The 25,600-nt window shown below is 41.6% G+C and overlaps 1 protein-coding gene across 4 annotated transcripts in view; it reads left to right on the plus strand.

The window, feature by feature from the left end:
* The window catches only part of CDKAL1 (CDK5 regulatory subunit associated protein 1 like 1), a 614,486-nt gene that overhangs the window by 583,660 nt on the left and 5,226 nt on the right, over positions 1-25,600 (plus strand). For all 4 annotated transcript variants that reach the window (XM_040249901.1, XM_040249902.1, XM_040249903.1 and 1 more), the window contains 2 exons: positions 5,858-5,941; positions 9,405-9,569. In XM_040249901.1, the coding sequence (XP_040105835.1) occupies positions 5,858-5,941; positions 9,405-9,569 (249 nt within the window). The remainder of the gene's footprint in view (positions 1-5,857; positions 5,942-9,404; positions 9,570-25,600) is intronic.

Raw genomic sequence — 25,600 nt, forward strand, 5'->3', positions numbered from 1 at the left:
TTTTCTGTTTGAGTAAAACAAAAGTGAGAAGGGGGGGTGGAAAGTTGAAAAAAGTAAAATTTACGTAAAGTAATTTACATTTTAAAGCCACATTATGGGCTTAAAAGAAACCCTGCTTCTTCTAGTTCAGGCAATACTTATACAAGTCACAATTCTTACTGGGTTAAAGGTAAAAACCCAAGTACTCTTAATGTCTTTGTTAAATTTCAGTATTATCTGCCTGTCTTGAAGCAATTCTTTTTAGCTTCTCTCTTTACATCCTGAAATAGCCGTGCAGAATGTTGTTTGTTTTAGGACCCATGGAGAAATAGAATGTACTTGAATGAGCATTCATTCAGCAACCCAATTCTGTTGGAAACCACTGCTTTTTTCATGCAAGTGTGTGTTTTCTGTGTGTTATCTGCCCATATGGTTAGAACTGATGTTTCTCACCAGTTTAGGCACTTGGGAAATTTGAAGCATAGATGTGACACAAATAACACAGCCAGCTGATTATATAACGGACTGAAAAATCTGCCCCCAAATTGAATTTTAAAAAGCCACTGCTTTACTGCTTTTTGTTTGTCACAGATGTTTCCCTGCTCAAGGAAAAGCCACACACTCCAGAATTAAAGCCATGATGTACGTTTTCTGCAGCTAAGAATTACATAGGAGACATCAAGTAGCAAGGATGCTTCCAAGACTTCTCTCAGCCACTGAACAGATCAGTGCATTCTGCTGAACCTCAGTCTCCTCTCTGTGAAATCAGAGTTTGCTAAGCCCCTTTCAGGTTCTGAGCATCTTTGTCTATTCAAGGCAATGTAGTCTATTTTCTGGCTTTGTGTTTGGGGAAAAAAAAAAAAGCAGGAGTGGTTTTTTTTTTTTTTTTTCACGTCTTTCCAACAAAGCCTGGAAAGTTCTACCCCAACCTGCACCTCCCCACTTCATAGCAGGGACCATGGTTCCCATCAGCTCTGTGAGATTAGCAGTCATGCAGGATCCCGTGGGCTTGTTCTGTACCTTCAGTGACCCCATCTTTGAAACGGAGGGATGGTTTCATAGGACTGTTTCTGTTACAACAGGCTCCAGTGAATCCCAGAGACGAGGTGTTGAGGCAAGAAAGAGACTTTAATCGGGGAGCTGGCAGACCGACAAGATGGCAGGCTAGCACCTCAAAATAACCATCTTATTGCGGTCTGGATGCCAGATTCTTTAATAGATCAGAGAGAAAGAAACAATGAGGAACTAAAGTCAAAGGCAGAACAGAGGGGAAGAGGCAGTGGGGAAGTCCAGTGAACAGGTCTTCAGTCTTGCCAAACATCTCCAAGGGAATGGCCAGCCCTTGGAAGGGGTGTGTTAATCTCTTCTGTTCACAGGTGGGAAGGGACAAACTCTCTCTCCATGAGCTGAACAAAGGCACTTTAGTTTACAGTCAAGCAGAGGGGCAGGGTCCTCCAGGCAAGCCATGGAGTATCAATAATAATAAGCCATGGAGTACTGATTATAATAATAAAAGCAAAAAAAAAGCAAGTCAACGAAAGTTTCCAACATGGAGTCAGAATTGGCTTCCTTCTTGCAACATTTTTGCAGTTCATTTCTCATAAAATGTAATTTTGAAGTCAGGTTCACATGGACTGAAAGAAGTTGTGCATGTCATAGGAAAAGCCATTGTCTTCACTGACATCTGATGAATAAATTACAGAGTACATTTGTCTGCTTACAACAGGTGCCAGGTCTGACAACCACTTTGAAAAGTTCTGATGCATGTCCTGAAGGTCAGACTTTGTAAATGGAAAGTGAAAAGTGTGAGAGACTATATTCCCAACCCAACTTCTTAAACTCTAAAATGCTTTAGAAATTAAAGAAGTATTTTATAAATCAGCTATAGATTGTGTACCTGTAGAGGAGATCAAAAGGCAAAGAGATTATTTAAAAAAGGACTTTGTCGGGAAGATTTTAACAGGATTCTTCCGGTGCAGGTCACTGGATAGCTTTATGAGAGACTTTGTCAATGTTTCTTTGGTGGGTATTAAAATCAAGTTGTTCCTTTCAGGGCAGCAAGAAAGTGGCTATATTTGCAGAGGGCTCTAAGCACACATTGACTGGGAGAAAAGGGACAGCCTGGATTCAGAGTACAAATTTCCTTCATCTGAAACCTTGTCAGCAGGTCAAATCTACCATGAATGACGACTTAGAATTTTGGAACTGAAAGGTCCTCTAAAAATCAGAATCCACTTCCTCTTCAGTCCACTCGCCTCTCCCCTCCATTGTCACTTCTACCAAACTCTCATTTTTTATCCTGTGAGGAAATCAAAGGCCCAAAAAGTAGCCAAATTTCTTTTATCTTAAAAATAAGCTTCTCAGACCTGTGTCCTCTCGCCCCACTCTCCAGTTCAAACATGTGGCATTTGATGTCTTTGAATAACCCTTCTTCCTCTCCCCAGGGTTCTGCTGGAACTGTGCGTTCCTGCTTCTGACCCTTCCTTCTCCCTCCATCACTTTTCCCTTCCATCCTGTCCTGGGAAGTTCCAGTTATCTGGGAGTCACCCTCTGGATCCTTCTGTGGGTTTATAGTTCTACTTGAATCTTAATCGTTCCTGCTGAGTAGCCATATTGTGCTACCAGTCACAGAGGGCATTGAAACCAGTATTTTCAACCTCCTTTGTATTCTCTTTCTCTCTCTATGGGCGTGTGTGTATACCTGTATATATATTCTGTGAACTCAGGAGTTTGTTCATTTTTAAAATTACACAAGCAGTCATTCTGTTAACTTCCTCTTCGAGGGGCTTGTCTCAAAGCCAGTGAGGTAGCCTTGCATTCCTGTCAGAGATTCCAGTTGCTGGGGAGGTTCTGTCAGCGAGGGTGAGAAGCCATGGAAGAAGCCTCCTTCTCACAGAATCTCAGAATGTCAGCAGAGAGTAGATGCTGCAGAACCTCAGAGAAGATTCCGTGTAGACCTATCCTTCTGTAAGACAGGCTGATCTTCTCCTGGGGGATCCCTCTGCCTTTAGTATATTTGAGAGCTGGTTGATGTTAGTCCTAGGGACTTAAGGGTATCTATAGCCTTGCTCTTTTGCTCCTGAAGCCCCGCTTCTTCCTCTGAGACCAAGACTACCTTGCTGGGCAGTAGAGGCATTCTAAGTCAAATTAGGATGATTACCCTAAATCTAGTACCCTGGTAGCTCAGGCAATAAAGAATCCACCCACAGTGTAGGAGACCTGGGTTCGATCCCTGGGTTGGGAAGACACCCTGGAGAAGGAAATGGCAACCCACTTCATTATTCTTGGCTGGGAAATTCCATGGACAGAGAAACTTGCCAGGCCTCAGTCCTTTGGGTCACAAAGAGTTGGACACAATTGAGCAACTGACTACACCCTAAATCTTGTTATGTGATCTTTAACCACACAGAGTTTCACATAGGGTTGGGGAGAAAGTGGTTGGAAAATAGGGAGATGACTCATTTAAAAAAAGATTTGAGACTTACACGTTTGGCCTGTCTGTAAGTTTCCTTGTTGTCACCAAGGCAACGTTACCTCTTCCAGAATTGCAGCTCAATCCCCCCTCTACACACTTCCTTAACTTTGTTGTTGTTTTTAAGGTTATTTGAAACCGTTGATTCTCTTAAAAGTCATATTTGATGTTCAGTTCATTCTTTAAAAAACACTGCATTAGAGCATTTATTATTTATTTTTTTGTGGCGCGGAGGGTGGTTTCAAGGTGTGGGGATAGATGGCATCAATTTTTGGTCAAAGTCCTAGGTTGCTCATGCTCATTTTTGCTCAGTAGTTTCTGGGGAACTCAAAGAGCCAATGAGACAAAATTGATGGCTAAAGGGACCAAAAGGGTGACTGGAGAGGTGTTTGCCACTATAAATGACTGCCCATTGCAATTTTCCTGAATCCCATTGGCAAATAGTTAAATACTCCATACAGATTGTTCTCTGATGGTTGATCAAATGCCCTGCCCTGTGCTGTATAAACATAGCAGGTTTTTCTAACTCTGTGTGTGTGAATTACTGTCATGGTTAGTCTCTCCAGATAAAATGAAATAACCTCCAAAGTGATAACTGCAACCATCCATATTAATTCTAACAAGAGGAAAGTCTCAGCATTCATTTTTGGTGGCTCTGCAGTCTCATATTGTTGTTAATTTCCTGAAAACTTAATGTTAGATGAAGTGTAATTGCAGATTTCCTTAAGAACCATTGACAGATACTTATCCTAAGTCATAAGCAACTCACACTGTGAAATGTGTGCAAACATTCTAAGTTTCCTTCCAGAAGAATATACTTCAGTGAAACCCAGTATTCATCAGTTGGTTTTTTTTTTTTTTTAATAAACAGGGCCATTAAAGCTCAAAGTAGAAGTTAGGAGAACTTCCTTTTGTTGTAACTCGATTTTTAAAAGAGATTAATGTTGTAGGAACTTTCACTGGTTTTCAAGGAGTGAACTGCCTCAGTCTGTGATGTGTCATCTTGAAGACCTTACTAAGTGGCTATATTTGAATGATACAGTTTAAAAAAAAAAAAGAGCAAATTATAGCGTATTTAGGTGTTGGCATTGTATAATGGAGAGAGGAGCTTGGTGTTTTCAGGTTTTTCTTTTTAATTGTTAGGTGGTCTATTCAGTGCAGCTGTGTTTATGTTTCCTAAGTGGTAACTGCCTGAACATGGTGACAAGTCCCTGCATATGAGAAAAGGGATTTTGTTCAAAAAAAATCTTGCCAGTGTACTTTAACATGGAGGGTTGCATTTATCAAGGAGCAATGGCAAGAATGATTCTAGGCATAATCATCTAATATAGCTGGTTTGCTACATCAGCCATTCTGACAACCTTGTTTAAAAAAAAACAAATAACGGATACTTTAAATGTTCCATTTCACAGTGGAATAAACTTGGAAATGGTAGAATAATTTAGAATGGTCACATTGCTTTAACCAACGTTTTGGCTAATTTAACTTATTGGTTATTAAAAATTCATGCTTAAATCATAAATACAGATCCTGTAGAGAATAGTCTCTTAAAAAAATAAAATGAATATGCAGTCACAGCTGCAGCAAAAAAAAAAAAAAAAGAGTTGCCCATGAGAGAGAAAATGTATATATTAAGCAAATAACTGAATTAATCAATAATTTCAGAATTGCATGTAGCGTATGAAATGTTTAGGTGCAAAGACTTAATGACTAGTTTTTGAGGTGTTTTCTTTAGTGTTACATCCCTCATAACTCAAATTAATGTTTATTACCAGTCTCTCATATTGCCAAAATATTTTCATGAATTTGGATTAGAAGCATCTTGTTCTGGCTTGTTTTGCAACTTTGTTTCAAGAAACAAAGTGATCTTTAGAAGATTTTTGTATGTCTCAGAAGCCTTAATTATCTAACTTCTGTTGAAGGAAGACATAGGATCAAGTTTTGCTTCATAGTTCTCTAAGACGATAAGATTTTTTCTACCCAAATTTTATATTACTACATAAATAATAATGCCTTTCTGGAAATTTGAATCCATGATTCTGTATTGGCTGTTAAGTACCTAGCAATCGAGATCTACTTTAAATTCAAGAAGACACAACTTGGGACTTCCCCAGTGGTCCAATGGTTAGGACTTCATCTTCCGGTGCACAGCATGTGGGTTCCACCCCTGGTCGAGGAGCTGAGATCCCACATTCCTCATAGCCAGAAAACCAACACATAAAATAGAAGCAATATTGTAATAAATTCAACAAAGACTTTTAAAATGGTCCACATTAAAAAAAAAAATCTTTAAAAACAATTTAAAAAGACATGACTTGCTGGTCCATAACTCTGGGTTGGCATTTATTTTGGATTCTCAGACATTTGCCTGATGGCTCCTATTTTTTTTCTCCCCTCTTTCCGCAGATTGGTCAGAGACAACAAGTGTTAGTCACCGAAGAATCTTTTGATTCCAAGTTTTATGTTGCACACAATCGATTCTACGAGCAGGTAAGAGACACTCCCACACTCTCAGGATTTCTCCAAAATGAGAAAGAATTCTGAAAGTAAATCAATTTAAGCAAAAGAGACTTAAAGTAGCAGAGATTCATATTGATAGCATCTTGTGGCAGGAAGGCTATTTTATAGAATCAAGCTAGCCAAGCGAACATGGGGCTTATCTTTGTGGCTTAATCTATAAAACATTCTATCCAAAGGAGTAAGTCTGTTTTAGTCCTCATTCATCTTTGCTGGGAGCAGCCTCTGGCGTTGGGGAGTTTGAAACCGGCAGTCCTGGCCGCCCCAGCCTCCCACAGCCTGGCACTGTGGAGGGAAAAGTTCTGTCCAGGGCACAGGAAGGATGTCTGCACAGGCGACATCAGCCTGGAAGGGCGGGGACTTCCTCTCCCTGTCTCAGCACTCGAACAGGCTTTTGGTTGTTTGTTGGTTGGCTTTTTTAGTTTCAGGGTTTTAGTTTTTTGTATTGCCTTTTTTTTTTTTTTAAACTTCCATCATAATGAAAAGCACTGGGGACAAAAGGAAAAGAGTGTGTTCCTTGGACTCAGCTCACATTGTGTGAACAACTTTGGAGACCAGAGTGAGGATCACACGAGCTTCACTTGGAGAGTTTTCTTCGAGGCGCACCTGAAGGGGCTCCCCAGTCCCTGCCCGTCTAAGGCAGCATGCTTTGCCGCACCAGCAGCCAGACTTCTAGTTCAGTGTTTGGGATTGCACTTCCCTAGGGGGTAAAGCAATTCAAAAGTGACTAAAGCAGACAGTGCCTCCTTCAGGGGCCATTGGCAAGGGAGGCCGACCTTCTGTGTTAGAAGGCTAACCTTCTGTGTTAGAAGCAGGGAAGCAAGAGTGGGAGGGGGCTTTAGCATGGGTTTCCCGTGTGGACTCATCTCACGCCGGGCACCGGGTCCTCAGGGAACAGGGGAGAGCCTTACAAGGCCCAGGCTGAACATGCCCTGTTTAGGCCCCAGTAGAGACTACAGTCGGAGAAGGCAATGGCACCCCACTCCAGTACTCTTGCCTGGAAAATCCCATGGACAGAGGAGCCTGGTGGGCTGCAGTCCATGGGGTTGCTAAGAGTCGGGCATGACTGAGTGACTTCACTTTCGCTTTTCACTTTCATGCCCTGGAGAACGAAATGGCCACCCACTCCAGTGTTCTTGCCTGGAGAATCCCAGAGACAGTGGGCCCCCGTCTATGGGGTCGCACAGAGTTGGACACGACTGAAGCGACTTAGCAGCAGCAGCAGCAGAGACTACAGTTGAGGTGGTGGTGGTTGTTTAGTTGGTAAGTTGTGTCTGACTCTTTGCGACCCCATGAACTGTAGCCCGCCAGGCTCCTCTGCCCATGGAATTCTCCAGGCAAGAATGCTGGAATGGATTGCCATTTCTCCTCCAGAGGGCCTTCCCCACCCAGGGGTTGAACCTGGGTCTCCTGCATTGCAGTCAGATTCTTTACCTTCTGAGCCAGCCAGTTGAGGACTAATCCCAGCCCTCCATGTTTGAGTTGAGCCTTCCCCATTCTCCATCTCCATAATTGACTCCAGAGAACCCTCTTCCCTTCAGGCCAGCCTTCTGCACAGCTCTCTGGAGGAGCTGGATTATATTTTGGTAGCCTCTTTCCTCTTCTTTCTCTTGCCATCTGTGTTTTTGCCTCAGCAGGGAACTTTTTTTCCCCTTCATTTTAAAGGCGATGGCATGCCTCATTAGCTGTTTCCTCCAATTTAAAGCAGTGGAGCTTTTTCCAATTATTAAAACCGGAGGGGCAAAAAACACTGAGCCCTTCATTCAGATCAAGGCAGCAGATCAAGGAGAGTTATTTTCCCCCAGAATACTACCAGATCTCCCAGGGACAGTTTACTCTAGAGATTTTCTTGTTTTATAAAAACTGATTTAAAGGGGCTTTGATATCCTGACACTAAGGCTCTCAGTTCATTTGCTTGCCATGAGTAATCCACCACCCAGGTGACCTTCTTCCTATACTATGATGAAGCAGTGTATTTTTATGGTCATAAAAAATCAAACTCAGAAACACCAAGATCCAATTTAGCCTCTCGGAGAAACTGGCTGTGGAATTTCTGGCTCTCATCTGACTTTTTTTTTTTGTCTCTACAACCAAGCCTATCGAAGATTTCATAGGAATTATTTTTCTACAAAAGATGACCTCCAGAAGTGAAGATTGTATGTAGATATCAGAGTAGACTGCTGGATCAGAATTAGGGTGTTTATTTTGGATTCTGACTTGAAAAGATTGGCAGGTAGCTCCAGTTCTGAAATAGAAGTGTGAGGGAGAACAGAATACGTACGGGCTACCCGTAGGTCCCAGAAGAGGAGAAACATTTGCTGGAAGTAAACACGTACCTTGATCTGTAATCTTAGTGGAAAGAGACCATATGACAGTTTCCTGTGAGCCAGCCAAAGTACCCTTCAGAGGAGCTGGTTCTGTGTGGACACAGAGCTAGCAAATAACATGCATTTTATAACAGAGTGAAAGAAATGATGGAAACCATCAGTTAAAGAAGTCATTTAGCTCCAAACACCAAAGTTTGAACTATGGAAAAAGGGGCTGTGAAATGTTCTTCTTCTTTCCCCAAAACAACAGGCATATGCACACACACACACACACACACACACACACGCAGCCAAATATTCAGGCCTTAATTTGAAGTGGCTGCTTAAATCATGACTCTGACAGTGAACTTGCAAGGTTCCAAACATATGAGGGTTTCATCGGTGTTGTCTCAGTTTTCTTCATTGCCTGGGACAGCCGAGATCAGGATATCAAAGGCCTGTTCAAAAGTAACTGGCTGTGCCTTCCACATGCCTTAGGACCACAGCCGTCCTTCGAGGAGTGAGCACTGTCTGCGGCCCCACCCCTCCCAGAAATGCCCTCCCTGTCTGCTAGATACCCAGATTTTTGAGCATCTGGAAGATAGAGCCCACTTAAGATGGGATCCCCGAAGAGAAAAAGGACATTAAGAGACAAGTGAGGAAATTTGAATAAATTATAGACTTTGGTTAATAGTAATACATCAATACTTTGTCCACCTCACGCGAAGAGCCAACTCATTGGAAAAGACCCCAAAGCTGGGAAAGATTGAAGGCAGGAGGAGAAGGGGACGACAGAGGATGAGATGGTTGGATGGCATCACCGACTCCATGGACATGCATTTGAGCAAGCTGTGGGAGATCGTGAAGGTCAGGGAAGCCTGGCGTGCTGCATTCCGTGGGTTCACAAAGAGTCAGACACAACTGAGTGACTGAACAACAGCAACGCGTCAATATTGGCTTATTAATGGTGACCAATGCATCCTACCAACGTGAGACGTTAATGCGAGGGAAACCGCACCTGGGGTGTGTGAGCTCTCTGTGCTACGTGAACAGTAATTCTGTACACCTCAAACTGTTCTGAGATAAAATTTTATTTTTAAAAATTAAGTCTTCTGTCATTTTTTTTTCAGGTTTTAGTGCCAAAGAACCCCATATTCATGGGGAAAATGGTTGAAGTGGACATTTATGAATCAGGAAAACATTTTATGAAGGGGCAGCCAGTTTCGGACGCCAAAGTATACACGCCATCCATCAGTAAACCATTAGCAAGAGGAGAAGTCTCGGGTTTAACAGAGGTGGGTAAAAGCGGCCTTCCTCTCTGCCCAGCTGGTAAAAAGGCAGCTATGGGAGCTCAGTGATTTCCAACCATGTTTCTGTTATCTTGTACAGTTCCCTTTTTATATATGCATGAGGCTTTAATCCTTTCTGACAGATTGAAATTCGAATTAGAAAGATGCATTTTTGCTGATGCCTGTAGCTTTGCTTCTCTGCCTGCGGAGGGAAGAAGCTCTTTCTGCTTCTAGGCTAGAGGCAGAGGGCAGAAGCCATTATTTCCAGGTGAAAGATTTAACACCAAAGATGATCTGATCCAGTATGTTTCTGTGTCAGTAGATCCTGAGTGGAAGCAGGTAAGAAAGGGGTCATTTTTGTGCCGTGTGAAGATGGTTATAATACAGTTTAAAAAACACAAAATCCTACCTACAGTTAAACAGGCAGTAAACCATGTCAGTGGATGTGGTTATGGTGCCTTTCTCTAGGGTTTTAGCTGAGTATCTGCTTTAGTCATGTGGAGTGAAAATTAAACATTTTTTTTTCTTTCTATAAAAAAGTAACCTGACCCCTATTTTATACCTTGGTAAATATGGCTGTTTGCCAGGCTCTCTCCTACATTTCATTGAGCTACAGCTGTAAAAGCTGATGGAGTGTGAAATGAAAATGTGTATCACATTTCTAAGCATCATTTGATGTCCTTTCTTCAACACAATTGTTAAGTGCTCCCCAAAAAAATAAGAAGTAGAGCACTGACTTAACATTCAGAAAATGATGAGTGATATTTATTTGGCTGGTATCACTCCAGATTTGTTTTAGTAGACGTATTATCTCCCACCCCACCCCCCGCCCCAGAGAAATGGCAAAGGCATGTTAATTAAATGTTAGGAATAGTGACAAAGAGGGTCATATTATCTATATTCTCACCTATTGTGATGACAGTCTCTGAAATCGGCAAGTGAATGACACTTCTCAGGAGCTTGACAAGGACATGTGAAGACTGTGGGCATAGCCGTCTGACTGATATGACCCTGCCAAGCGTGTCAGCCTACCTGACCAGGAGGGAACTCTCCAACTTGATAACCATATAAGCATATAAATTAATGTTTTCTGTTGTTTAGAAAAAAAAATCACACATCATACTTGGGGTTTGGATGGATGACTGGGAAGGAGCCATGACATCCAGCATTTGAATTATATTGCTTTTGATATGTGAGGTAGTACTTCAGAAATTTTTCAAGCAAGTGACTTAAAAAAAAAAAATCTGTTTTTCCTCATGGTATGTTTTACAAGGTTGATTTTAAGTTGCCACAGTGAAAAGGATTTATATGGCAAATAGCAGCAGTGGGCAAACTTATTTCAAAGACCCTGCCTGATTTAATTCCTTCATGTATGCCTATCAAAATGGCTGGTATTTTAAAACATCACATTATAATTATATACAAATGAGGAAAAGCAGCACCTTTTCATTGGTTCCTTCACTGTAACGTTACTTTCTAAGAGGGCAGCTCCGTTTAAATTCCACAGGCCAGCCTTTTCTATTCTCCTCTGCCTCTCTCTAGCCTGGGAAATGGTGTCATCAGCTCCCCGACCAGCCCTCCTCTGGGCTGGGTTGACCCTAAAGTCCTAGGTGAGATGTGGATAAAGGTCATTTGACTGCTGGCCCTTCTGCCCCCTAGGAAATATAGGTTGATCTCAGGCATGAGGCCAAAGGGTTCAGAATATTGATTTGTCCATTTGCATTAAGGGGAACATCCGGCAGCCCTTTATCACCATTTGTGACTTCATGTAAATTAATGAACAGAGCTTTCCACTTCATTATTTGTCTGCTTCTAAAGATATGCCAAACGTAGGGTCAAAAAGCCTCCTTCAAAAAAGCATTTGTCCTGGTGTTACAAATGTTTTTGCTGATGATATGAACCAAAATAGATTAAACAGGAGAACAGCTTCCATTTTTATAGGATTTAGAGGAAGTCGATAGAGGTTATAATCCCGCCTCAGACATTTTGAGCTCTTTGAGCTCTGATAAAGGTGCTGGAACTCTTCAGTGAAAAAATGAGCTTCACTCTGTGGATGAAATGTGACCCTGGGGTCAGATAGACCTGAGTTTGCATCTCAACTTGTCAATTTACTCCTCTGAGCTTTGGTTTAGTCTGTTAAATGGGGATAATCATTTCTTTCATGGGGTTGTTGAAAGGAACCCATTCGATAGTGTATGTAAACCACCTAAAACCAGGCTTGGGACATAGTGAGTAGTTATTAAGTGGTTATCTCCCCTTTCCCCTAAATCTAGCTGCTTTAGAAACAGCAGGCTCCGAAGATGACCTTTGGTTGTTAATTATTTAGCTGTGATTATGCAGTGCACATCCATGGTGGGGGCAGGGGCGGTGAATTTCTCTGATAGGGTAATCTATTCAGTGCCAAAGAAACTAATCCCATCAGAATTTCTATCTTCTTAAATTTTCATGGCTTTTCCTGAGTTTTTCTACAGTAAATGCTTCCTCCTCCACACATGATAAAGAAATCTAGAAAAGCCAAAGCATCTAAAGCAAAATAGTGTTCAAAAAAAAAAAAAGTGTTTCCCATAGTAAATATGTTTCCTTAATTGAGAATATTATGATTATTCTTTAAGGTGAAGTCGCTCAGTCATGTCCAACTCTTTGCGACCCCATGGACTGTAGCCTACTAGCCTTCTCCATCCATGGGATTCTCCAGGCAAGAATACTGGAGTGGGTTATACCTTTTCCTTCTCCAGGGGATCTTCCCGACCCAGGGATCGAACCCGGGTCTCCCACATTGGAGGCAGACGCTTTAACCTCTGAGCCACCAGGGAAGCCCTATGCTACTTTGGACTTATTTTGTCTCACTTTAGGCAAAACTACTGACTTCTGATAAAACTGGGAGAGGTACAAAGCACAGGCCGGGTGGGAGTTACGAGATTGGATCATAGGATTCTGGCCTCTGTGGAGATAGACTCTGACCTTCCGTACATCACTTAGGTTCTCTGGACCTCAGCTGTCTCTAAGACTCTGTGTTTGAAATATTTCATCTGACAAAAACGGGTTGAATGCCTACCCTGTGGCAGGACTTTGAATTCTGTAAATATTAATAGAAATAAGGCCTAGTTATTTTCAAATAATGATAGTTATGTAAATACCCACAGCATGGTGGAAAAGAAAAGCTTCTGTAGAGTCAAAAGGTAACTGTCCTCTAAGAAATTATATCCTAATAAAAACAGCATGTAGTAACATTTTTAAATGGTTATGTTATTCCTCTTTTCAGTTTGGTTAGAAGAATAGAGGAAAAAGAGAATAGGATAGAGAGACAAAATTTGTCTGATTATTTTTAGAGAAGATGGGAGCCAAAAATGCCACCTCTAACCAAATAGGGAACATTTTTGAATAAGTATTCTTTAAGGATAATTAATTTCAGAGAAAAAGCTATGTAATAGTTATCCTATGGAAAGCACTGTAGGGTTCAAAGGGGTAAAAACATAAGGGACAGATGGTGCATTTTTCTGTGGACACTGTCAGGCAGCTTTGTTCTTAGGATGAAGAAGAGATGGGAGAAAGCAGAGGACGTGTACATTTTCATAGATGTTCTACGATAGTTGGAGAAGGAAATGCCAACCCGCTCCAGTACTCTTGCCTGGAAAATCCCATGGACGGAGAAGCCTGGTAGGCTACAGTCGATGGGGTCGCAAAGAGTCAGACACGACTAAGCGACTTCAACTTCACGTCTATGATAGTGATTCTCAAGTGTGGTCCCCAGATTGGCAGCATCAGCAGTATTTGGGAACATGTTATAAGGCAAATGCAGGGGCCTCAACCCAAAACTGAATAGAAACTCTGGGAGAGGGACCTAGTCCTCTGTTTCTTCAAAGGCTGTCTAGATAATACAAATGCATGCTGAAATTCAAGACCCACTCTTCCAGGAAAATGATGCTCAAGTGGGGGAGGAGTGTTTGATATTTGTAAAAGCAGTTTTACTATTTTAATGTAGTAATACCAGATTTTTAATATACCAGAGTGAGCTTACACTAGGTACAAAAAGAGAGAGGAAAAAAAGGATGAGAAAATGGACAGTGTTAACCGTCTTCCCCTTGTTCTAAGAGGTGTTCGAGCTGCGAGTCTGCCTTAGGAATACCAGGGAACGGGAGTGCTGCTGCTGCTTGATAAAGACGAGCCAGACTCACTGCTGATGTTTCTTCTCCTTCTGTGGGCCCTGTTATCATACACCATTTGAATCCTCCCATCTCTTAGATCCATACTCAAGAAGTCAGAGCTATTTTGCGCCTTGCAAAAGAGAGAAAAGAAGAAAATGCTCTCCTAATTCTAAACTTAGAAGTAAGCAGTTTTATTCCAAAGTGTTCCTCTTTTTAGGTTTCTTCGTATTTGTAAAGAATCACTTTAAAGAAAGAAGAGGCAGGGTGGCTCTCTGAAAAGAGCTTGAGACTTGGAGTCTGGCAGGTGTGGGTTGAGACCACAATTCCTACAGTGTTGTACAGCACACCTTCTTCAGTCAAGTCTCTCCATCTGTAAATGGAGATGAGTGATTTGCAGAAGATTAAATTAGATAATGTGGACAACGTACCCACTGCATAGTATGTATGTTAATATTTGATAAAGGGATGCAGTACGTATTCCTTTAAAAATCAGTGATTTAATGGCTTTTATTTTAGTGTCTTTACTGTTCTACTGTTTAGTGTCTCTACTGTTCCATTGGTCTTCACCATCCAACACAGTATAGCAAATAACATGGATTCTGTATTCTGATCATCTGCATTTGAATCCCTGATTTACCATAAGAAACAGAGCTTGGGACAGTTATTCAGCCTCTTTCCAACTTAGTTCTTGCCTCTGGAACTGGGGAATAACAGTAGTACCCACTTCATAGGATTTCATTAGAAATGACTCAGCAATCAATAAATGTCAGCTCCTGATACAGTAAATGTTGGTCACTGATAATTAATAATAATTATCATTATAATTTGCAGCACATGCTAGAGCATCATTTTATTTAGGCAACGAGGGTAAAAATTGCACAGTTGTGTATCATTGCAAATGTTGTACTCATCAGGCATTGATTTCATACAGATCAATTTAAGGGTTCCTCCACACAGTGAGAATGACAAATTCACAGAGAGAGACTCATAACAGTCTTATATCACTGACTATTCTTACTGCCAGGCATTTCTTTCTCTTGTTCCTTACACCGCCTTTTAAAGAAGAATATTCTAGAATGGAGACCAGGACCTGCCCTGTTTCTCACAAGGGAAGGGAAGGCTGCCCCAGGGTCCTGGGCTGTCACCTGTTTCTCATCTACTGGGACTTTGATCCTAATAATGTATTCACTTGAGCGGTCAGATAGCTCAGCACCAACACAGCCGACTGCCCGCAGAGAGGAAGCAGGAGTTTTAAAGGGTGGCGTGGTTTGCCTCATTACCAGACAAAGGGCCAGCAGGATATTCAGGTGTACTGAGTTTTATGTACAAACTATACTATATTTTCAGAGCTTTGACCCTTTAGAAAGTCATCGTTAAAATACTTTCCTCTCCATCTAACATTCATTGCCAAAACCACTGAAGTAAAAGGGTCTATTAGTTCAGGGCCAGATTTGAAAGTGCATGAAAACTGCATTCATGAGGTTAAGAAATGGCTTAATAATTAAGTTAAAACATTTGAAAGTAGATCTAATTTCAAACAGATCAGCTAACCGTGTTAGAAGCAAATGAGGGTGTGTTCCTTCCTATTTTTCCTTCCACACCTCCGCCCACCCCCCCAAGATACTGGCTCCAATTCCAAAGCAGTTTTTCCTAGTTGGTTTTTTTTTCTTTTTAACTTCATATAAGATTGAATTCTTCATTGCCCATATGTTAAATCGGTGTCACAGTGAGAGCTATAGCACATTTAATATTTAGTCCATTTCTTCCGTTCTTATGGCTTCTACTTAATTTCATTTGTAGATCTGTTAGGGCGTATTTGGGTTTCACAGTCTAGATATATAGCTTTTATTCTGTGTTCTTGAGTTGAATTTATTGGGGATTACAGCCTAACTCATATGATTATGTCAGTTCAAAAGGCCTTTAGTATGTTAGCAGTGCCTTCCACTCACCAGTTTGAGTACCATCCACAGTGTGGCCAGAGCAAGCTGATGCTAAACCACTAGCTTTCATTTCACTTGTATCACTAATTGTGCGATCACTCATGATATTTCCCCTCTTGAGGCTTGTGGCCAGGGCATGGTGAGGGGAATTGCGTACATCAAGGAACTGACTCTACCTCAGTGATGATAATAATAGCTGCCATTTACTGAGCCTCTACTATGTGCTGGGTGTTGAGCCTTCTTACCTGTGTTACCTCCACTTATGATTCCAGCCTGGATTAGAGCAGCTAGAACACTCAAAGTGTTCTTTACATGGCTGTGCACAGAGGCATCCTAGGGTGGGACTGGGTCCTTTGCATCCTTTGTCCACATGCGGGGAAGCAAGTGCAAGGGGCTTGAGGCAAAGGCAGGGGCAGACTCCCAGAGCAAGGAGGGGCTCAGGGTGAGAGAAAAGGATCAGACCCCCAAGCCTAAATGACTCACACATTCAACCCACAGGTAATGCCTGGCCTCTTAGGATATGTCTTAGCACATATTGAACATACTATCCCAGTACTGGACTACATATTGGAGATAGAAATAATAAATATGGTCTTAGCCTTTGAGATTTTAGTCTGGAAGTTCTTCTGGTAGCACTGTTGTTCTGTTGTGACCCTTGTTGGGAGGGATTGGAGTGAGAGAAAGGATCCTGTGGGTGTGCGCTGGCTACCCAGTGTGACATCATTGCTCTGGTGATGAAAGTTTTATAGGTGATTGTCACCAAACCTAAGGTGCCCAGGACTGCTCTTTGGTATTCTCACTTGGACTATGTTCCTTTCCTTTCAAAAGTCTTGAGCTTTTTACTCAGGCATCAGTGAGCAGTGCCGAGTATGATCACGTCTCAGTTTGTCTGGGACGGTCCTGGTTTACACCTGCTGTCCTGATATAATAACGATGCCCATTTTTCATTCTTTGAGGGATCCTCGTTCAGATGATAAATTAAGTGGTCCTCCGATCAGTCTGTAAAGTAGGTCCAGCACTATTCCAGTCACTGCTTGGGGTCAGGAGTCTAAGGTGTGATCCTTGCCCTCAAGGAGATGGAAGTGTAGTTGGGAAAGGAAGACAGGTGCTTTTTGAACAAAATCTGTAATATATAAGGTGATAAATGAGATGACATCAGATCATAAGAAATTGGAAGACGAGAGACCTTTGTAGAGTTGAGGGATCAGCGGATATATGGATCAGGGTTCTCTATAGATGACAGAAAACAGTTAAACAGTAAGGGGTCTAAAAAGGGATACTGAGCAGTTCACAGAATAATTAGAAGGGCTGCGGAGCAGACTCTTTGCTAAGTTTTCCAGAAATAAGACCCAAACCACATAGAAGCTGCTAGTAAGGGATGTTGCCTCTGCCCCTCTTGCCCCAGCAAGACAGAAGCCCCGAGCTCCTGTCTACTTCCCAACAAAGCTTGCTTCACAATCCGTGTCTCAGACCTGTTGCATCTGAGTGTGGAACCAGGGCCTCAGATTTGCACCAGAAGGACAGAGAGGATGGGAAGATGGAACGTGTTTCCTGGAATCTGTATCAGTGAGGTGGAATTTACAGTGTGGAGAACACAAGTGTGATGAGGGTATTCACACAGTTCCCACTGCAGAGGGTGACATGAGTCTGATGGGATTAGAACTGGACTGGAAGATAAGAAGGACTTAATCAGGCAAGTGAAGAAGATTCTTCTCAATGCCAAAGGAACATAAGTCAGTGACAGAATGAGCAGGAACGAATTTGGCTTTCTTTGGGCATCTGTAAGTAGACGTGGGCAGTTGGGCACAAGTGTATAATAATGTTCATTGTAAAAAGTGGGCCCCTGAGCTTTGAAGTGAAGTAGCAGATTATATTGGGTTTACCAGGCGGCTCAGTGGTAACGAATCCACCTGCCAATGCAGGAGACACAGATTTGATCCCTGGTTTGGGAAGATCCTGCGGAGAAGGAAATGGCAACCCACTCCAGTATTTTTGCCTGGGAAATGCCATGGACAGAGGAGCCTGGTGGGCTACAGTCCATGGGGTCAAAAAAAGAGCCAGACATGACTTATGACCAAACAACAACAACGGTGGCATGTTACACTGGGTTGACTAAACAGCTCATTTGGGTTTTTCATAAGATGTGACAGGAACACCTGAATGAACTTTCTGGCCAACCCACTACAGTAAAGCGCATGCATTAGCCTATGATACCACAGTACACATTAACCCTGAAATCTCAAGCTTAACACAGGAAAGGCTTATTTCCTGCTCTTCACTGCAACACATCTAGTACCATTTATTGGGTGACCTCGAATCAGGGCTTCTCTGCTCTACACGGGCACTCAGGGACCCAGGTTGGCTGCCTAGAGAGCCAGCTCTTCACTGCCTCAGCACAGGAGGGGCGTAGGGTATTTCTATTTATGTCCATTGGCCAGAAGTATTCACATGGCCTAGAGTTTAGGAGATACACACTTCTGTATGAATAAGATATGAGTGAGTACTGGCAGTTTCTGCCATGCACGTTGGAAGAGTTTTGAGCACGAGTGTAATGGTGAAAGTTGCCTGTGTGTAAGCCAAGTTCACAGGAGGGCTGCCCCAGCTGCTCCGTTTGCCACCAGCTTTGGGTCATAGCACAGCGCCTGACTCAAAGCTGGTGCTCTGTACACGTTTGTTGAATGAACTTGACTCTTACTGATGCGCACGGTGGGAGGGAGGCTTTCTTGGCCAGAGGCAGGGAGGTTGACAGTGCAGGATAGGCTGATAATCCTCAGTTGCTTCAGCTCAGGACATTAGTATATTCTTCAAAGGCTAAAAAAAAATCACAGTCAAGCCACCCAACCTGCTCTTTGAAGTCATTTGACATCTTGATAAGCAGATTGCAAAAGCCTCTTTTAAATTGATAATAATCTTGCAAGTTTAAATTCTTTTCACGGAAACTATAATGATGAGTACTTTAGAACCAGGCATGCTTCTAACCATCAATTTTCAGCCTATTTCCCCTGTCATGTTCAGAGTACTAACTTTGACTTGTGCCTATGAATACTTTCTGTTTTCTGGCATAGTTTGCCACATTTTAAATTTAAAGGGCTCCAGAGAAAGAAATTCTCTCCTGTCCCTCAACCTCCCTGATGCCACTGTATAAAACTACTGAGAAACATAAATGTACAAGCCATGTGTCAAGTCAACAGTTATCTGGTAGGAAGTCAACCTGTAAAAGTAAGATCTGGTAACTTTCAAATTTGCCGCCACTTGAGAAAGACGTCCAAAGGACAAAAAAATAAAAGCCAAAAAACACTGGAGGTGTACATAATCGAGGTCAGCATTTTCCTTCTGGAGGCCCCTGGCTCCTGGGGATTCTTTCCCACACTGAAAGACTAGTATATCCCTCAAGCACATAAACTTTGTGATCTTTCTACATAGATTTGGGATTTTGGTTCTGTCCCTGATAACTGTGTGATCATTGGCTGGTTACTTACCATCTCAAGGTGTGTTTCCTCTTCTATAAATTGAGGGTAATAGAGTCTATTCAATAGAGTAATTCTGGCAATGAAAGGAGATAATGCATGGGAGGCACCCAGTGGTACTGGCATGGAGGAAGTGATCCGTGACTACGTGGTACAAAATTGGTGGCGTGCTGATGCTCACTGAAGATTTATTTGGGCCTGGTTAACTGAGATGTTAATATCACATCCATGGTGAGAAGAGGAGGTGGTCATTGGTCTTTTCAGTAATGTTTCTAACTGCAACAGTGTTTTTTAAAGTATAGTTACCTAAAATAAATACTTTGTGATCGTGTTTCTAAGTTTCCCCTTTTCATTGACTTTGAGTGATGTTTCTTTTCTGCTCTCCTTCAGATGATGTCAGTTCCTCTGAACTGTCAAAAAGCATCCATGGTGTAGGATAGTGTTATTTGCTACAGGCTTTTAAAAAGAAAATATTCTTGTAGGAGGTGGTTTTCCATGCTCTGTACTGTATAATCTGATAATAAACACAAACAATCTGCCTAATTGGTCTCCCCCTTTTTACCCTCTATAAAAGTCAGATCATGTCTCTCTTGTGCTCAAAATCATCTAGGATTCCATGACCTAACATATGTACCCAACAGAATTAAAAGCAGGCATTCAAATAGATACTTGTTCTGCTTGTATGCCAATAGTATTGTATACCAGTGTTCATAGCAGCATTATTCACTATAATCAAAAGCTGAAAACAATCCAAGTGTCCATCAACAAATAAATGGATTAAACAGAATGTGTTTGATATATTGATATATACATGCAATGGAATTTTGTTCAGCCATAAAAAGAAATGAAGTTCTGATACTTGCTACCACAAGGATGAACCTTGAAAACATTATGCTAAGTGACCTGTCAGTTCAGTTCAATCGCTCAGTCGTGTCTGACTCTTTGCAACCCCATGAATCGCAGCACGCTAGGCCTCCCTGTCCATCACCATCTCCCGGAGTTCACTCAGACTCACGTGCATCGAGTCAGTGATGCCATCCAGCCATCTCATCCTCAGTCTTCCCCCTCTCCTCCTGCCCCCAATCCCTCCCAGCATCAGTCTTTTCCAACGATTCAACTCTTCGCATGAGGTGGCCAAAGTACTGGAGTTTCAGCTTTAGCATCATTCCTTCCAAAGAAATCCCAGGGCTGATCTCCTTCAGAATGGACTGGTTGTGTCTCCTTGCAGTCCAAGGGACTCTCAAGAGTCTTCTCCAACACCGCAGTTCAAAAGCATCAATTCTTCAGCACTCAGCCTTCTTCACAGTCCAACTCTCACATCCATACATGACCACAGGAAAAACCATAGCCTTGACTAGACAGACCTTAGTTGGCAAAGTAATATCTCTGCTTTTGAATATACTATCTAGGTTGGTCATAACTTTTCTTCCAAGGAGTAAGCGTCTTTTAATTTCATGGCTGCAGTCACCATCTGCAGTCATTTTGGAGCCCCCAAAATAAAGTCTGACACTGTTTCCACTGTTTCCTCATCAATTTGCCATGAAGTGATGGGACTGGATGCCATGATCTTCGTTTTCTGAATGTTGAGCTTTAAGCCAACTTTTTCACTCTCCTCTTCACTTTCCTCAAGAGGCTTTTTAGTTCCTCTTCACTTTCTGCCATAGGCACACACAAACAAATATTACAGGACTCCACTCATATACAAGATCTAGAATAAGCAGAGCCTCTTTCTGTAGAGCCAGAAAGTAGATTGGAGTTTGTCAGAGATTGTGGGTACAAGAGTTGTTTCTTAATGGTTGTAGGGTTTCTGTTTGGAGCAATGAAAAAGTTTTAGAAAGAGACAGTGGGGATGGTTGTACAACATGGCAGTCGTAATTGCCACTGATCTGTACACTTAAAAATGATTCAAATGGTAATTTTTATGTTATATGTATCTCATCACAGTAAAAAAAAGTTTTTTTTTTAAAGTCTCGGGTTTCCCATGACACTCAGCATGGATGCCAAAGGCCCTGTAGTGACCTCCAAGGCCTAGTGCCTTACTCCGCTGGTCTCTCTACCATATCATCAACCTCCTCCCCGTCGAACCCGCTGAGCCAGCCACCGGCTCATGCTGCTCCTTGGATGTGAACACCAGGTTTGCTCCCTCCAGAGGGCCTTCCCGCTTGCTTGTCCCTCTGCATGGAACATGCTTCTCTTAGACGCCATGTGACATGTCTGTCATCTCCTCCATTCCTCTGCTAAAATACCACCTTATTCCTGAGGCTTCCTGAGGAGCCCTCTGTAAAATAGTTAACCCCACGTTCAGTCAGACCTAGTACCCACTGTCCTGATGGTACATCTTACCATCAGACATAGCAAATATTTATGTGTTAGCAGTCCCATCCATGAGGGCTGAGCTGTTCTGCTTTGCTGACTCCTCTGGCCTTAATGTCTGAAATAGTGCCTGCTCACTCAGTGTCTCGTGAATGAATGAATGAGTGAATATATTTGTGCTGTTGGGGTATCCCTTATCTCATTGATTCTAAAACCATATATCCAGTGGCACTGAGGTTAATACGTAGGATGACAGGGTTGATTGTGACAGCAGGTAACATCAGCCATTTTTTGTTGTTGTTCTTATTGTTTAAAACCCAAATATCTGCCAAAACACTGTCATGGTGACCTATTTGGACAAAATCCCTAAGAGTAATTATTTTGAGTTGAACTGATTAAAGATTAACTTTAAGGCGCTCAGTTGTTACATTCATCTACATCCCAGTTCAGTTTCCTCCATGTGAGGAGGAGGATGATTTCGGTTGTGGTTTAAGAGATTATCGAAAGGACTTAATTGTCAATGAAACATTTTGACCCAATTCATCCCTTCTTTTTCTTTAACTTTACCACACTTGTGGAGCAGCTTGCTTATTTCCAGCCAATAATTTGGAATAGATGAGTTCTGATTTCTGCTACTGTCATGAACATTGTAATCCCAGGCTTTATAGTTCTAAGCAAGCCTCTTGGAGTGTGTGGGTGTGGGTGTGGGTGTGTTTACACATCTGTGGCTGATATTTAGTAAGCAGAAGAGAGAATTGTACTATTAATTTTGAATCTGACTCTCTACCCCACCCTGCTCTTTACTTTGGTAAGTGTAAGAAGTTGAAAATAAGGGAAGTGTAGCTTTATTTCAATGGACATTTGGTGCTAAGATTAAGAAGGTCAAATAAGATGAAAGCATTCAGATAGAAGCCCATGGTGGAGGGTTGAGAAGGCAGCGAGACTGAGCAGTCACCTTCGTTCATCACTTCTTCCCAGGACTCTCTCAGCAGTGACATTAGGGATGCTTGAGTGGTGTGCCTCCCTAAGTTTATATTTTAGGAATAAAATGTAGTTACGATAGAGGTAGTTTTCTGCTCTGAAGATAATTTTGTATTCTAAGCAAACTTTTCAAAATTAGGAGATCTTGAGTTTCTTTTCCAATAGTGTATTGCACTGCATAATGTATATTTTAAGACTGTTTCCTTGCATTGATCACATATTTGGTTTCAATAGATTTTCTGTGTAGGCCATATGTTCAGGCTCAGTTAAAAAAAGATTCTAAACTCTAATTTATCTTGAGTTATAAGATATCCAGTGATTTTTCCTTCCTCCCTGTTAGCTTCCACTTCAAGCTGTAACAGTGCCTCTGGGCCATGAGAAAATTTACACATAAGAAATATTTTGAATTTGTTAAAAGAAGTTCAGAGCTTAAGAGTTGTTTTCTGATCTCTTGAGTAGGATGAAATACTATCTTACAGGAAATAATTAGGTGATGGGCAGATGCCGAGCTTTGGTTTTTGATATGATTATGTATCTTTCTTTCACTTGGCGCAGCTCAAGTCAGAAGGTTGGGCACCTAACAAGGGGGGTCGCTGAGACCACACAGGGGCACATCAGATCTGTTTCTTTGGTAGATGTCAAGCCAGAATTATTCAGGATAGAATCTGAAATGCATTTGATCCTATGGTAGATAGTTGAATAATTTATGTTTGGCCTTATTAGCAAAGCCATGTGTTTACTCGATCACCAAAATAAGATGAAAAAAACTAAGATCATAGTGAGTTTTTTAAGTGTGTATGTGGTCCAGTTGAAAACATTTTCTTTGCAGTTTTAATGATCTGATAGCAAGTACACATTTGAGGGGAGGGGGAGGGGAAATGACGCATGAATAATGGCTGATTTAGAATTGCTCATGCCCCTAGTGGCACCCAAAGGCTGAGAGTGCTGTGCTGTCATCTTGTAATTGCAACAGAGGTTTTCCAATGCCAGTTTTCTCCCAGAATAAATGAACAGGTGTAATAGATTCCAGGTTTCATTTGTTGATCCTCTTACATGATGATGTGCCTATAACACTAATGGACTGTGTGTGTAGCATTCTTTCCGGAGACTGCAAGAGCTAGAAAATGCTACCATGTTTGGTTTGGAGATAATGAACACTCTTAGTGACGTGGTATTAATATGCTCCCAATTAGAGAAATGTCCCGAAGAATAGTGGAGAAAGGTCCCTTGGCCTCTGTAACCCCCTGTCTGTCCTGGCATCAGGTAATGACACGAACGCAGGGACAAGGTTGTCTGTTCGTCCAGGAAGGGGAACTGGCACATGGAATGCCATCGCTGGGCCCTGGCAGCACTGCAGGTGGCAGGGGCTGGAGAATTCACTTAGAAGCTGCACTGCAAGATGGGGAGACAGGTGGCAGCTCTCTTACAGGGATGTCTTTTATTTGAGCAGAACCAGACCAACTGTTCCTCATTAAAACACATTTTTGCAACATGTTCTAATGTGAGCAGATTAGGGATGTGTGCGTGTCACCCATGCAGAGAAAACCCAATGACATACCATCTACCGGTCACGTTTACTGAGTCTCAGCGTGGCTCAAAGCCGCAAGACAGGTCGTGTGAAATCACCTGACCTGAGGCTGGTTTTCCTGAAGGGCATTCTTTAGGGAAACACAGAAAACACCATTATCTCCCTGTGAAGTGGACAAAGTCAGTTTGGTAGGAATCTTGATACTGGCAGTTGTTTTAATAATTAAGCAGTGCCTTGATTTTTCTCATTTGTTCACGCTGCATTATAAGTATATCTCTGATGTGTAACTATCCAAGCTAGACTTAATATGACTAAACCCATATCTCTCCCCTCCTTCCCCCTTTACAGCTACTCTATAAACTGGACAAGTACTTCAAGTTGGGAGAAATTCATGTTAACTTATTCACTGAGTGGTTGGGAGAATTAAAGGAGAGATGGCATGGGGAATAAAAACATGTGCTGGACACTTGGGGAACATTCCAGAAACACTGAGTCTTCTCCTTTGTGTTGATGCACAGAGCTTACCTTCCGCCTGTCTTGCCGGATCCTTATGCCTCTGGCTCTGCAGCCATGTCTCATTTTATAAATGTTTTTGGTGAAAAGGAGAAGGAAGTTGGAGCTGGCTGTGACTTAGTTCCTTCCTTTTTAGTTTCCTTGAAAATAGCACCACAGCAATGTAAGATATTGGAGGAAAGTGTTATCTGCTTCCTGAGGTTTTTGAACATCAGAATTGGTTTGGTTTCTAGGATTTTTTTTTTTTTTAGTGTATATTCATAGTTCTATTCTAATAGATTTATTGCTTTAATAGGATTTGATAAGCTACACCTTTGAAAATTTGTAGAATATGTTTAAGAATTTGGATGTAAGTATGTTTAGAACTTAATCAATGAAAGTGAGATTTACAAGGAGGAAAGATCATGTTAATTAAAGTTAGCACTTTCTCAATATGTCCTTAATCTGACTAGATAAATACATGAATCTTTTTGACTGAGCAGAGGTCATATCCTGCTTTGTTTCTGTTTTGTAAAGGCACTTCTAAATGGAATTTGACTTCTTAAGAATTATAAATCTGAGTGTTGATGTTTGGTTATACTAAATAATAAAATTTCTTGTATTTGCTGTATTATAGCTTGAGACATAAAAGTGTGACTTGAATTTCAAAAGTTAATAACTCTGAAAATGTTTAAGAGGTTTATGGAAGGTTCAAGCCTTCTGTTTACTTTACAGAACTATTGACTATGCCAAGTTTTTCTCCTCTAAAGTCAGTTATGTGCATTATTCTGTGCCCATGTGTATGTTTAAACTTTATCTTGCTACTGGTTATTTATCATCACTTCACCTATAAGCACTTTGTTCCATTACAGCATGGAAATACTCTAGACATTATTTTCTAACCGTGAATGCTGCTTCTGACTGTGGAAGCTGCAATCGTTGTACATTTGCATGTTAGAGGAACTTGGACTTTCTGAGAAAGTCCTTGTATTTCCTTTATTTCCAAATTACTTTTCCTTCAGTATCCCAGTGGTAGTTGACAATTGAAATGTACAGACCTGCATTGTAGTTGGCTACCAATTATTCTGTCATCTGAGAAATTTTTTTTCAATCATATTTAAAAACACATCATCAGACTCTTTTAATCAAGATCATGAATTAGTACAGAGTG

Source organism: Oryx dammah, unplaced genomic scaffold (genome assembly GCF_014754425.2).
Source record: "Oryx dammah isolate SB20612 unplaced genomic scaffold, SCBI_Odam_1.1 HiC_scaffold_11, whole genome shotgun sequence".
NCBI classification, from domain to species: Eukaryota; Metazoa; Chordata; class Mammalia; order Artiodactyla; family Bovidae; genus Oryx; species Oryx dammah.